The following is a 15,654-nucleotide window of genomic DNA, read 5'->3' on the forward strand; positions in this document are numbered from 1 at the left end:
AAGAAGTCACAAAGAGAGACAACCCTGGACATAGAAAACCTAGGAAAGAGATCAGGAATCATAGATATAAGCATCACCAGCAGAATAAAAGAGAGAGAAGAGAGAATCTCAGGGGCAGGAGAGGCAATAGAAAACATTGACACAATAGTCAAAGGAAAGGTAAAATGCAAAAACCTCCTAATCCAAAACAAATAGGAAATACAAAACACAATGAAAAGACAAAACCTATGGCCAATAGGTATAGAAGAGAGCAAGGATTCCCAATTTACGGGATAAGTAAATATCCTCATCAATATCACAGAAGAAAACTCCCCTAACCTAAAGAAAGAGATGCCCATAAACATTCAAGAAGCCTACAGAACTCCAAATAGATTGGACCAGAAAAGAAATTCCTCCAATCACATAATAGTCAAAACACCAAATGCACAAAACAAAGAAAATATTAAAAGCAGTAGGGGGAAAGGTCAAGTAACATATAAAAGCAGACCTATCAGAATTACACCAGACTTCTCACCAGAGAGTATGAAAGCCAGAAGGTCCTGTGCAGATGTCATAAAGACCCTAAGAGAACACAAATGGGGGTTGGGGATTTAGCTCAGCGGTAGAGCACTTGTCTAGCAAGCGCAAGGCCCTGGGTTCGGTCCCCAGCTCCGAAAAGAGAGAGAGAGAGAGAGAGAGAGAGAGAGAGAGAGAGAGAGAGAGAGAGAGAGAACACAAATGCCAGCCCAGGCTACTATATTCAGCAAAACTCTCAATTACCATGAATGGAGAAACCAAGACATTCCATGACAAAACCAAATTTACACTTATCTTTCCACAATGCAGCCCTACAAAGGATTCCCAACACAAGGAGGGAAACAACACCCTAGAGAAGGCAAGAAAGTAATACTCTTGAAACAAACCCAAAAGAAGATAGCCAAACAAACATAATCCCACCTCTAACAGCACATACAACAGGAAACAACAATCACTATTCTTTAATATCTCTTAAACAAACAAACAGGTCAAATGGGTACAAGTTGGAAAGGAAGATATCAAAATATCACTATTTGCAGATGATATACTAATATACTTATGTGACCCCAAAAATTCCACCAGAGAACTCCTACAACTGATAGACAACTTCAGCAAAGTGGCTGGATATAAAATTAACTCAAACAAATCAGAAGCCTTCCTCTACTCAGAGGATAAACAGGATGAGAACGAAATTAGGTAAATGATATTCTTCACAGTACTCACAAATAATATAAAATACCTTGATATGACTCTAACCAAGCAAGCGAAAGACCTGTATGATAAGAACTTCAAGTCTCTGAAGAAAGAAATTGAAGATCTCAGAAGAAGGAAAGATCTCCCATGCTTATTGATTGGCAGGATTAATATAATAAAAATGGCCACTTTGCCAAAAGCAATCTACAGATTCAATGCAATCCCCATCAAAATTCCAACTCAATTATTCATAGAGTTAGAAAGAGCCATTTGTAAATTCATCTGGAATAACAAAAAACCCAGGATAGCAAAAACTACCCTCAACAATAAAAGAATCTGTGGGGGAACCACCATCCCTGACCTCAAGCAATTATTACAGAGCAATCATGATAAAAACTTCATGGTATTAGTACAGAGACAGGCAGGTAGATCAATGGAATAGAATTGAAGACCCAGAAATGAATCCACACACCTATGGTCACTTGATCTTTGACAAAGGAGCTAAAACCATCCAATGGAAAAAAGATAGCATTTTCAACAAATGGTGCTGGTTCAACTGGAAGTCAGCATGTAGAAGAATGCAAATTGACCCATTCTATTCTCCTTGTGCAAAACTCAAGTCATAGTGGATCAAAGACCTCCACATAAAACCATATACATTTAAACTAATAGAGAATGTGAGGAAGAGCCTCAAACACATAGACACAGGGGAAATTTTCCTGAACAGAACACCAATGGCTTATGCTCTAAGATCAAGAATCTACAAAAGGGACCTCATAAAATTTCAAAGCTTTTGTAAGGCAAAGGACAAAGTGTCAACCAACAGATTGGGCAAAGATCTTTACCAATTCTACATCCAACAGAGGGCTAATATCTACTATATAAAGAACTCAAGAAGTTAGACTCCAGAGAACCAAATAATCCTTTTAAAAATTGGGGTACAAAACTTAACAAAGAACTCTCAACTGAGGAATGGCTGAAAAGCACCTAAAGAAATGTTCAATATCCTTAGTTATCAGGAGAATGAAAATCAAAATAACCCTGAGATTCCACCTCACACCAGTCAGAATGGCTAAGATCAAAAGCTCAGGTGACAGCAGATGCTGGTGAGGATGTGGAGAAAGAGGAACACTCCTCCATTGTTGGTGGGATTGCATACTGGTACAACCACTCTGGAAATCAGTCTGGAGGTTCCTCAGAAAATTGGACATTGAACTGCCTGAGGATCCAGCTATACCTCTCTTGGGCATATACCCAAAAGATGCCCCAACATATAAAAAAGACACATGCTCCACTATGTTCATCGCAGCCTTATTTATAATAGCCAGAAGCTGGAAAGAACCCAGATGCCCTTCAACAGAGGAATGGATACAGAAAATTTGGTACACTAACATTATGGAGTACTACTCAGCCATTAAAAACAATGACTTCATGAAATTCTTAGGCAAATGGATGGAACTAGAAAAGATCATCCTGCGTGAGGTGACCCAATCACAATAGAACACACATGGTATGTAGTCACTGATAAGTGAATATTAGCCCCAAAGCTTGGAATATCCAAGATCCAATTCACAGACCATAAGAAGCTCATGAAGAATGAAGACCAAAGTGTAGATGCTTTAGTCCTTCTAAAAAAGGTGGGACAAAATACTCACAGGAGGAAATACACGAACAATGAGTGGAGCAGAGACTGAAGTAGAGGCCACCAAGAGGCTGCCCCTCCTGGGAATCCATCCCATCTGCAGCCACCAGACTCAGTCACTGTGCTGATGCCAAGAAGTGCTTGCTGACAGCAACCTGATATGGGTGTCTCCTGAGAGGCTCTGCCAGAGCCCTACTGATACAGATGAGGATGGTTGCAGCTAACCAGCAGACTGAGCACAGGGCCCCAATGGAGGAGTTAGAGAAAGGACTGAAGGAGCTGAAGGGGTTTGCAACCTCATAGGAAGAGCAACAATATCAACCAACCAGACTATCCAGAGCTCTCAGGGACTAAAGCAACCAACCAAAGAGTATACATGGAGGGATCCATGGCTCCAGTAGTATATGTAGCAGAGGATGGCTTTGTCTGGCATCAATAGGAGAAGCCCTTGGTCCTGTGAAGGCTTGTTTCCCCAATGTAGGGGAATCCCAGGGTGTTGAGGTGGGAGTGGGTGGGTGGGAGTGGGAACATCTTCATAGAAGAAGGGAGAGGGGGTAAGGGAGCGGGAAATGTAAATACATAAAATATTCAATAAAAAGGAAAATAAGTCTTATACAGATAAAACTAGTCAATCTGTTATTTTTTGTCCTTAAACCTACAATAAATTGTCCATCCCCAATTTAGGACCCTTAGTTACTAGATAGTGGCACAATGTGAAATTTGTTCCAAACCTATTTTCTTTCCTTAGTGCAATTAGTGCATGGCCCATGAAGTTTTACAGAGCTCTATTTGCAGCTTTTAGTCTACGTGGAGTTTGAAATTACTTGTATGGACTTAGGATTTCTATACATTTATTACCAGGAATTTTGATAAAATCAATTCTTCTATACAGCATTACTACATGAAAGTATGTCTTCATATTGATTCTTCAGGGAATCTGGCCAGTAGGCAGGAATTTCTGATGCCCAGGAATAATTAGGCTATAATAGTGGCAGGAAAGGCATTATCGGCAGCTGGAAGAAATCCTGGGATAAAGTCTCTGGGGACATTGCCTCCAGAGCACACCCATCAAAGCCATGTAAAACGGTGGGCCATCTCCAGAAAATTCATTTGTTTGCCACAGTCTTTCTTAAATGGCTTCTGATATCCAGGGCTTCATACTGAGACCCTGCCTAAGCAACAATAGCAGCAGCAGCAGCAGCAGCAAAAATGGAGCACAACTGAAGACACATCTGGCTTCTGGCTTCATGCATCCATGTGTACCCATATGCACCCACATGCATCCTCCATACACACATCCATAGAAATGCGGACACACATACACACACACACACACACACACACACACACACACACACACACACACAATTTGAAAAGTCTCCCAACGAACCAAGTAGAAAGTAATCCACACAATTTCCTTTGCTTCGCCTTGCATCTCCGTGAAATGTCCTGTAAAGCTTTTGCGTAGGGTGCCGGGTCTCTAAGCTATGTTTTAAAAATACAGGACAAGCCGCCTGTTTAAAATACACATATAAGCAGTTGCATGTTGTTAGTCAGGGTTACGACTGCTGTGATTCAACACTATGACCAAAAGCAACCCGGGAAGGAAAGGGTTTATACTTCACTCACAGTTCATCTTTAAAAGAACTGAGAGTGGGAACGCAAGCAAGCGTGGCAGGAACTTGGGGCAGGATGCAGAGGCCATGCTCACTGGCTTGGTCCTCTTGGTGTTCTTAGTCTGCTTTCTTTTTCTTTTTCTTTTTTTTTTTTTCGGAGCTGGGGACCGAGTCTGCTTTCTTATAGAACCCGGGACCACCAGCCCAGACCGGAGCCCCAACCCCCACACACAATGGGCTGGACCTTCCCCCATCAATCACTAACTGAGACAATACCCGACAGGCTTGCCTACAGCCTGATCTTAGTGTAGACATTTTCTCAATTGAGGCTGCCTCCTCTCTAATGATTCTAGCTTGTGTCAAGTTGACATAAAACTAGCCAGGACACATGTACACTGTTCCTCAGGTTGAGATTCCCCTAGTTTCCCTCCCCTCCACACTGAAAAAAGAAGTCTTACCTTTTTCCCACTTATCTGACTTATATTCAGGTCCTCCAGAGTTTGAAGTTGGCACAGTTCAGCAGGAAAATGTGTGAAATTATTGTTTGACAAGTTTAACTTCTGGATCTTTTTCAGTTTGGATATTTCTGAAGGTATCTTATGTAATTGATTTTCTGAAATATCAAGCAGTTGCAAGTTTTTTAAAGAACACAGTTCCTTTGGGAAAATCTCGAACTTATTATCAGACAGAATGAGAACATGGAGTGATAACATAGCAGAGATACAGTGAGGAATTTTCCTTATTTGATTTTTAGCAAGATCCAGGTATTCAAGATTAGTGAGAGAACATAAATGTTCTGAAAATATGGTGATCTTGTTTTTATTCAACTCTAAATGAAGCAGCTGCTTACTGAATGACAAATCCACAGGGATTTCTGAAATATAATTTCCATTAAAACTCAAGTAGTCAAGTGACTGTAAGGCACACAACCCCACTGGGAAATACATTATGTTGTTATAATTCAATTCAACTCTGGTTATTTCTTTGCAGTTTTTTATTTCAATAGGAACATGTGTGATTTGATTGCCTGAAAACTCTAGGCTGTGTATCTTGCTAAGATGTGAGATTTCTTCAGCCATTTTTATCATTTTATTTCTGTTTGCATGGAGTTGTCTCAGATTTTTAAGCTTTCGGATTTTCTTAGGAAGTTCTTCTAAATTATTATCACTGAGAGTAAGAGATTCCAAGTTTACGCAGTGGGAAATTTTCTTTGGTAAGCTTTGCAATAAATTGTTATCAAGGTTGAGCAGCCTGAGTTCCTTGAAATTCTCAATTTTGGGTGAAATGGCTTCCAATTTATTGTCAGCTAGATGAAGTTCTTTTATTTTGAGCAACTGAAATATCTCCACAGCCAAAAAAGTAAGTTTATTGTGATTCATTAAAAGGTTTTCTAAATTTTTCAGTTCCCTAACTTCTTTTGGCAAACTGCCTATCATGTTTCCAGTAAGGTTTAGGGAAACGAGTTTTGGAAGGAAGCATAGCGATTTAGAAAATATTGTTAATTGGTTATATTCCAGATTGAGAGTTTTCAAATTTTTCAAACCACACAAAGAGTCTGGTATATGTGTTAACCTATTTTTACCCAAACTTAAAGTTTCCAAATATCTAAGATTTTCTAAGCCAGAAGGTAAAGATTCAATATGATTACTATTTAAGAAGAGTTGCCTCATATTCCCCAGTTGTAATAGTTCTTTAGGGATATGTGATATCTCGTTGTAACTGGCATTTAGTACCTTTAAATTGTGAAACAACTGAATTTCCTGGGGAATCGATGACAATCCATTTTCTTGCAAGGACAGAGTTTCAAGTCCTAGCAGATCACCTGGATCTGCCCCTTGGAAAGTTTTTATTTGATTCTTATCTAAATATAAATATTTTACATATTTGACTTTAACAATGTCTACAGGGAATTCTTGTAAACCCTTGGCATCAAGATGAACTGTAAAGGTATCAGACTCCATGTCAAATCCTTTGTGGTGTCCATTAAAGGTTCGTCCTCTAAATTTCCTCCCAATTGGGAATTTGACTGGGTGATATTCTTCAGCCTCGTTAGTCTCTGATGACTCAGAGCTCTGCGGACTTTCTGAGTTTGACAGTGGGATGACCTCTTCTATGTTAGTGTCCGAAAATGGAATTTCTATGTTTGTCTCTTCATTTCCATTAAGCTGGCTTGTGGAGGAAGCTGATGGCTGTTCTGTGTTCTCTGAAGAATTTGATTCATAAATCTGGTTGAAATCTGTATTTCCAGAGTGAGGTGAGGTTTCATTCGAGGGATCTGATATTTCATCAATAAATTCAGGCTCCTCCAGTGACTCAGATCTAGTGAGTCCTTCAGGCTCCACATTACTCCCATCTTCAGACATCTTATTTACGGGTAACTCTTGTACGAACAGATTATAACTTTACTTTTTCGTGTGTTTTTCCCCTTTGAACCTACAAGACAAATATAGAAGTATGATGATGTTGAAGTTACACACGCAAGGCTAACTGCAGATCTTTACCTCTTCCTCAGCCACTTCAAATCCAGCTGTGGCCACCGTCGGCCCACCTGCCCCATCTCCAGTGGACCTCAGACATCTTCCTCTCCTCAGTTCCCTCCTCCTATTCATGGCTTTATCCCAGACCCCCAACCGCAGCAGGCACTCACCGGAACCTCCAGGAAAACAGATAGGCTAACTTCACCTCTCCCTCCACTTCTCTGAGTCCAACCCCCCAGTGTCATGACTAACTCTGTAACAAATCTTCTATTGTGCCTCTCCTTGCTCTCTGACTTCATTCACAGGGAACTAAACATATCCCCGTTGAACACCCTGACCTTTTCTGTCCTCTAAACCCTCTCAGCACTGCCCCTAGTCCACTATCTCGATTCTTCACTATTAGCTCCCAATACCCAGAAACGCATTTTACCTGGACCCCCAAAAGCTGGGATTTCTTAAGAATTTCCTACCAGGCAGCATGCATAGTGAGAGCCTATCTTAAAAAGAGAAAGAGAGCTGGGTCAGGATCCTTCTGGTTTCTGTCTGGTCAGCCCGGAGCTGACCCTGTGCCACAGCTCTCTGGATCCAAATCCTGCCCGGAAAGAGCTGGTCTCCCAGGAGTGCTGACACACAGGCTTACAGGAGGGTCAAGCCACTGTCAGAGACAGCAAGACCAGCTAACACCAGAGATAACCAGATGGCGAGAGGCAAGTGCAGGAACCTAAGCAACAGAAATCAAGACCGCTTGGCATCATCAGAGCCCAGTTCTCCCACCAAAGCAAATACTGGATATCCCAACACACTGGAAAAGCAAGATTTGGATTTAAAATCACATCTCATGATGATGTTAGAAGACTTTAAGGACATACATAACTCCCTTAAAGAAATACAGAACTATACAGGTAAACAAGTAGAACCAAATTTACACAGTATCTTTCCACAAATCCAGCCCTACTAAGTATAATAGATGGAAAACTCCAACACAAGGAGGGACAAGAAAGAGAGAGAGGGAGAGGGAGAGGGAGAGGGAGAGAGAGAGAGAGAGAGAGAGAGAGAGAGAGAGAGAGCGCTCATCATAGCGTGTTGAAAGACTCTTTGGGATTGATTAGAATCAAGAATCAAGAATGAATGATGTCATCAGTCCCACTGTTTATAACACAGCATTGATTTTTTTTTCTTATCATTTATTTATTTACTTTTGAGATGGAGGCTCACTATGCAGTCCTGGCTCGTCTAGCACTCAGTATTAAGAACAGCTTGTCCTTAAGCTTACAGAGTTTCAAAGTCATGTGTCATCATCATGCACAGCTTTTCGGCCGGACAGAGTGTTTACATGAGATATTAGGCTAACATACAAATTAGTGGGTTTTATGATAACGTTTTCACATATTCGTTCTTTGAGATAGAATCTCATGTATGCCAGGCTGTCCTTGAACTGTGTAGCTGAGAACACCCTTGTACTTCTGATTCTCCTGCCTCTGCCTCCTGAGAACTTGGATCATAGGCATAAGCTACCGCTTCTGATTTCCATGGAGGTAGAGATGAACCTCGGGGATTTTCTGTATGCTGGGCAAGCCACTCTGCTGACTGAGTGCATCACAGCTCCATGTACTTTGTTCTCACTCACGCTCTTTCCTTTTCTCCTACCCCCTTTACTCTTTTGCAGCCTCTGCCTACCTTGAACCCCTCCTCTGCTCCCATGTTACATGTATCGCATTACCTCCTCTCTCTGCTTGCTTTTCTCTTCTTCATCCTTCGAATTCTCATCCTTCCCCCTGTGGCTGTCTTTCTGATTTCACGACCTGCACTTACACACATATGTTTACACACACATGCAGATTAAGGGTCAAGAATCTATAGGTGATTCTGGATTATCACACAACTTAATGTTTTGCTTTTACCTCCATTTTCCTGGAAATGTTATGATTTCATTTTCATATGGTGGGATCAAAGTCCATTGTCTATAGAAACCATGTTTTATTTGCCCATTCATGCACTGATAGACAGGTAAGCTGTTTCTGTTTCTTAGTTAATGTAAGCATTGTAACAGTAAGCCTGGATATGTTTATTGGTTACTGGATGGAAGGTGTGTCTTCATAGGAGTTCAGAGTCTGGTCTGCCCTTCCCTCGAGACCCCTTTATCTCATTTGGTGGATTGTTTTCTTTGCTGTGCAGTAGCTTTAAACTATAGACCAATTACTCTAATTGACGTATACATAGAAATTCTCAATAAAGTAAATTCACGAGTTTATAAACTAACTTCAAGAATACTGTAAGAACATTTACGCCGTGGCTGAACTGATTTTATCCGAGGGAGGCAAGATTAGGTCATCAGAATACAAACCAATAAATGTAGTAAACAGATTGGAGGATAGGTATTTACACGGTCATCTCAGTAGATCCAAAAAATCCATTTGACAAAGTTTAGTGTTGCCATGGTAAAAACTATTCCCAAAGGAACTGAGAATAGCGATTACCTTATCTTCTTGCTGTGACAAAAAGCAAAGTAAATGAGGAAGTGTATGTTTTGCCTTGTAATTCCAGGGCATGCAAGAGTGTTACAGGAAATCAGGACAGCACGAGCAGGGAGCAGCTAGCCACAGTGCCTCCACAGTCAGGGAGTGGAGAAAGAACAAGTAAGGGTAGGCCATAAGAACTCAAGGGTCCTCCCTGGTTTCCACCTTTCCTCCAAAAAGGCTCCACCCTCTAAATGTTCTACAACCTTCCCCAACACTGCCGCAGCCAGTGACCAACTGTTCAAACACAATAGCTTAAGGGGACATTCTATATTCATGCTACAACAAAAAGGAACTTAAGCTTGATAAAGCACACACACACATTGATTTTGATATATATTATACATGTGTGTGTGTGTGTGTGTGTGTGTGTGTGTGTGTGTGTGTGTAGCTAACATACAAAGCGGGGAAAATACTACAGATATCTCCTGTCTTAACATGTTACTTGAAGTGTTATGATCAGTAAGTCTATAGCGAGGGTTGAAAAAAATACAATTTTCCAAGATAAGATTTAGATGGCTTGACGGGGAAGAGGATTTCGATTGCTGGAATGAATCACCATGACCCAAAGCAAGTTTGGGAGGAAGGGGTTCACTTTCATGTCACTGTTCGTAGAAGGAAGTCAGGACAGGAACTCAAACAGGACAGGAACCTGGAGGCAGAGCTGACGCAGGGGCCATGGAGGGAAGCTGCTTACTGGCTTGCTCTCCGTGGCTTCTCAGTCTGCTTTCTTATAGAGCCTGGAACTTCTGTCCTAGAGGTTTCCCCACCCACAGTGGGCCAAGTGTCTCCCCACCAGTCACTAATTAAACTTTCCTACAGGCTGGCCTATGGCTGGACATTATGGAGGCGTCTTCTCAACGGAGGCTCTCTACTCTCCAACGACTCTAGCTTGTGTCAAGTCCACATAAAACTTGACGGCAGAGCACTTACACTTTTAGAAGCTAAATTATCCCTACCTGCAGATTTAAAAGACCCTAAAAAAGACAGTACCAGAAAAATAAATAAAAATTTCTGTATCTGTATAATTAGCTTGCTACGGAAAAAAAAAAAAAACAGGAAAACAATCAATTCATAATCAGTTCAAAACTACCAAGAGTAATGTTAACGAAGGAAGTAAAAGACCTCTATAATGTTATTTACTTATTTATATTTAAACAAGGCCTTCTTATGTAGCACCAGACTAGTCTTAAATTTATGATCCTCCTCTCTCTTCCTGAAAGTTTGAATTTGTAGAAATATAACAACACACTTGGCTATATTTTGCACTTTTTTTAAACTGAAAAAAAGTTGTTTTTGCAGGACTTCACACAAGTTAGGCAAGCAATCTGCCACTGAGCTATATCCTCTGACCTTCAGAACTCTGAGCTTCTCATAGAGCGCCACTGTCATTGAACAGGGCTGTTTTCCTGAGAGGGAGACTTTACTAACTCATAATCATATTGCATGGGTGGTGATATGGGAAGTTAAATATGTCTAAATGTTTTAAAAAAGCTTTTTTTTTTTTCTTAACAAGGTTCCATAGACTAAAGAAGATCCGCTCGAACCCGGTATCTTGAGACAAATTTACAGAGATGAGGGCAGAGTAAGATCAAGATGGCTTTCTCATGACCCCAGCCAAAGGCACCCAACAACTCCGTGGGTGGGGCAATCACCAATGCTTTCTGATGCGCTTGGAATAGGAGTGTGAGGAAATGCTTCCTGGGAGTTCTATTCCCTTTTTGTTAAGTTTCTATTAACGACACATCTTAATTGTTATAACCTTCCAACGAGTCTTGTATCTGGTGCAGCAACTGTGCTCCCTCTAACTTTCACTTCAAAGTGATGATGGTCATTCCCAAGTCTTTACGCTTCCACACGCAATTCAAAATCAGTGTGTGGAGCTTCACAGAACTTCCTGCTTGGGTCTCATAGAGTTGACCGCTGAAGGCCAGAGTTTAAGAAGTCAGGTGTTTGGCTGCCTTCATGCAGAAAAGCTCACCTCTGTGATTTAAATATAACACGAAGATCTACTGGGTTATTTTGAGACTAGATTTTTTTTCCTGTAGCCTATGTTGATGTAAACCGGTGAGCTTTCCCTTCTTCACCCTCCCTGCCTGGGGACCTTGTATCATCACACCCCACCTTAATCTGAACCAACGGGAAACTCAAGGTATTATGTATATTTACATTGTGGCACACAGAGCGTTTTTAAAATCCAAAGCTTTTTGTTTTGTTTTGTTTCGTTTTCTTTTTTAAAAACAATGAGAACTGCAGGTTCTCAGAGTGAGGATAAGTGAGCCAGAGACCAGAGCTTCCTTTCTGCGACCCAACGTCACATGTCCCAGTCTTAACCGGTGACTGTCACCAGGAACCGGAAGAATGCTTTTTCAATCCAGCCATGGTTCAGCCTAAGCCTGAGGTAGCATCTGCCGCCTCTAAATCACAAATGCTGTAGACTCCATAGTGTAGAGCAGTGGTCCCAGCCTTCCTAATGCACCCCTTTACTATACAGTTCCTCATGTTGTGGTGACTCTCGACTATGACACTTTTTTTGAGGCCACTTCATAACTAATTTTGCTACTGCTATGAATTTTAATGTAAACAACGGTGTTTCCCAGTGGTCTTAGGTGACCTCTGTGAAAGGTTCATCTGACCCCCAAAGGATCCCAACCCATAGGTTGAGAATCACTGGTTTAGAGGGATAGGATCCCCCAAAGGAAAATTAGGTTTTGGAAAAGCAAATAAGATGTCGCCTGCAGCTTCTTACAAGTAATGGTTGGCGATCTCACATGCTTTTCCCCCAGGGAGAGGGGGATGACACTGAGACCTTAATATATGGTGTTTCCCAATAAGGTAAACCTTGGCAACGTGTACCTACTCCACTGGAAATTAAGTAAAATTAAGGCAGCTCCTTAGACATAGCCATATTTCCAGTGACTTCCTTACTGAGTAGTGTAGACTGTTAACATTTTCATTAGAGTAGTGAGCCACGTTATTTGAAAACAAGTGTCTGAAACCCACGTTTTACTGGCCACAAAGTATTCCACCGAAGGAGTCACCATCGTTTACCCAGAGAGATGGCTTGGCTAGTAAAGGCGTTTGCTGCCAAGGCTGACAACCGGAGTTTGATGCCTGGGACCCGCACGGTGGAAAAAGTCAAAGATGACTCCAGCAACTTGTCCTCTGCCCTCCGCGTGTGAGTCCTCTTTCCCCGTGCACCACCGGCCTTCCCCGCACAGCGCACATATACTCTCCCCCATAAATGTTGTAAAGCCTGAAATATATAGCTAAAGGACACTCTAAAAATGTATTTGAGAAAAATCTCCGTTCTCGTGGGGATTGAGTCCTATTTAAAAACACATTGCCAATTAGATAAGCAAAAACGAAATCAAACTATTTTTAAACAAGTAATAGTAAAGTTGAAGACACGCGGTAATTTGTTACCTATCTGAACGATGTGGACATCCAAGTAACTACAAGACTTTAGTGACATTAACAAATTGCTTCGACCGGTGTGGGGAGAAGATCGCTGAGCTTTGGCGGCTAAAGCAGCACGGGACAGAACGCAAACACTAGGAGCTGTGGGCCGGGGGCGTGAAGGTGCTGGTGCTGCGAGGGGATGGAGGCAAGTAAAGAACTTAGCAGTCCTTAGATCAGTCTCGCAGAGCCTCCCTGTGGCGCTCGGAAGCCTGCAGGAGGCGAGCCCGCGAGGCGAATGTCCGTGATTGTGGCGATGGAGGTTGCGCAGGCTCAGTTGTGTCCCGCCTCCCTCTGGCGTTTATGAGCTCGCTTTGGTCGCAAGGCGGGGTACTAGGTGGGCCCTGCTGTCATTCGACCGCTCAGCAACCATCTCTGGTCAGCTGTGGGGCAGTTTGCTGGTTGACTGTCCTCTCCTTGGGAGATCTTGCAGCTCTGGAGATCTGGTTTAGGTGATCTGAGGTGAGCGGCAGGTCAGCATGTTACTTATTTAGTAGTTTTCTTTGACTAGACATTAAAGTGAATTTGGGCACTTACGCATTTCTATTACGCCTTTGTTTTGTTTTGTTTTTAAGTTTTCCAATTAGTACAAAAGCTTCTTCTTTTTAAAAAATGTGTTTAAAATTTATGTATAGACTCTATGATCCAACTGAATTTTGATAAATGCTATTCCAACCATCAGAACATTCTTCCCTTTCCCCCATATTCTTTACACTTCTCGTTTATGTTCCCACGTTAACCCACACCCATCCTTTTTACATCTAGTAACTGCTATATACTTTCTGCCCTGCAGTTTTATCTTTCCCCCAGTGTTCCCTAAAAGGAATGCTTACTGTATAACCTTTTGAGTCTGGCTTATTCAGTTAATGAACTGGAACTTCACATCCACGTTGTTCATCAATCATTTATTCCTTCTTGAGGAGTGATCTATTGTGTGTATGGATAGACATAAGTTTTCTCACTCACCAACTGAAGGAATTCGGGCAGTTATGAGTAAATACACTTCGCAGTGAAAATGTATCCTTTGATAAAACCCATAGAGAGAATGGGGTAGAGGGAGTGTACCTCAATCCACTGAAATCTACATATGGCCCACAGACAATACAATGCTCAATAGAGAAAAAAAGTGAGGCGATTCTATTAAAATCGGGGACAATGTGAGGCTGTCCATTCTCTACTCCTTTTGAAAATAGTGTCAGAGGCTCAAGATACAGCAACATGACAAGAGAGGGAAATAAAAAAGGTGCAACTAGGAAACAAAGTCAAGTATCCCTGTCAGCTGGTAACAGCGCTGCACATAAGAAACCCTAAAAAATACCTGAACACAGAGCAGATACATCCTTTCAGCAAAGTGGCAGTATACAGTATACAGGACTAACATATAAATATCCACAGCCATTCTGTATGCCAGGGGCACTGAGAGAAATCAGGGAATTGACAACAGTAAACAAACAAAAAAACACAGGTTCAAAGAAAACAAAGACTGAAAGACTTCCCATGCTAATGGATTAGAATTAATGTTGTGAAAGTGGCCATCCTAATAAAGGCAATCTACAGGGCCAATGCTATTCCAATCAAAATTCTCATGCCATTCTTCATAGAAACTGAAAAAAGTTCTTAACACAGAAGTACAAAGACCTCAGATATCCAAAGCAGTCCTAGGCAAAAATAATACTGAAGGCATTACCATGCCCAGTGTCTTGGTTATCGTTCTATTACAGTGAAGAGATATGGCGACCAAGGCACTTATGGAAGAAAAGATCAACTGAGGGCTTGCTAACAGTTTCAGAGTGTTAGTCCAGGACCACTGTGGCAGGAAACATAGCAGCAGGCAGTCAAACATGGCACTGGCATGTGCTTACATGGCATGTAAGCTGAGAGCTTCTGGCTGATTCATTAGCAGGAGGCAGAGAGGGGACTGGGCCTGACACACCTCCTCTAATAAGGCTATGTCTCCTAATTCATCCCAGTTTTTACCAACTGGGAACCAAACATTCAAATTTATGAGTCAGTGGGGCTGTTCTCATTCAAACCACCACATGTGGTTTCAAGATATACTACAGAGCCACATTAGTATAAAACAGCATGGTGCCAGGTGGTAAGGACACACATCTTTACTACTAGCATTCAGGAGGCAGAAGCAGGAGGATCTCTGAGGCCAGCCTGATCTACAGAGCAAGTTCTAGGACTGACTAATGGAAACTGATGAAAGTAAAAAGTTGTGTGGCAAAGGAAGTGGTCAGTCAAGGGAAGATGTAGCCTACAGCTATGGGATTAGAGCAAGTCTTGGCTAGCTATATATGTCCAACAGGATTACTATTAAGAACAGAAATAACTCAAAAAACAAAACACCAAGAAAGCAAGTAGCCCAATTAAAAATGACCCATAAATCTGAACACAGATTTCTCAAAAGAAAAAAACATGTATGGTTGCTAAGCACTTTAAAAAGTTCCATATCTGTAGATATATGAACATTTTCAGAATCCAAAATGGTCAAAAGTTACTGTAAATCAATTTGTTTTACCTTTTGATCTGGGCAATTATGTCAGATTGCTATGTAGCTAGCTTACCATTTTAGATTAACTTAGTATATACTATTATATGCACACTGTATATAAAAACCTCATATATGACAAATTAAATTTAAGAAAAAGGTTCAATTAATCACTCAGCAAATGAAAATGAAAACTATGGTAAGAGAAAGAGGAACAATTCATTGATGGTGAGATTATAGG

General features: G+C 41.3%; 1 protein-coding gene across 1 annotated transcript in view; it reads right to left on the minus strand.

The window, feature by feature from the left end:
• Nucleotides 1–13,200, minus strand: part of Lrrd1 (leucine-rich repeats and death domain containing 1) — a 28,216-nt gene extending 15,016 nt beyond the window's left edge. Inside the window, exons 1-2 of the mRNA NM_001438074.1 lie at nucleotides 12,887–13,200; nucleotides 4,926–6,900 (exon numbers count right to left, since the gene is read on the minus strand). Of these exons, the coding sequence (NP_001425003.1) occupies nucleotides 4,926–6,830 (1,905 nt within the window). The 5' untranslated portion in view covers nucleotides 6,831–6,900; nucleotides 12,887–13,200. The remainder of the gene's footprint in view (nucleotides 1–4,925; nucleotides 6,901–12,886) is intronic.
• Between the last annotated feature and the right edge of the window lie 2,454 nt (nucleotides 13,201–15,654).

The sequence above is a fragment of the Rattus norvegicus genome, chromosome 4 (assembly GCF_021556685.1).
Source record: "Rattus norvegicus strain SHRSP/BbbUtx chromosome 4, alternate assembly SHRSP_T2T, whole genome shotgun sequence".
In the NCBI taxonomy this organism is placed as follows: domain Eukaryota; kingdom Metazoa; phylum Chordata; class Mammalia; order Rodentia; family Muridae; genus Rattus; species Rattus norvegicus.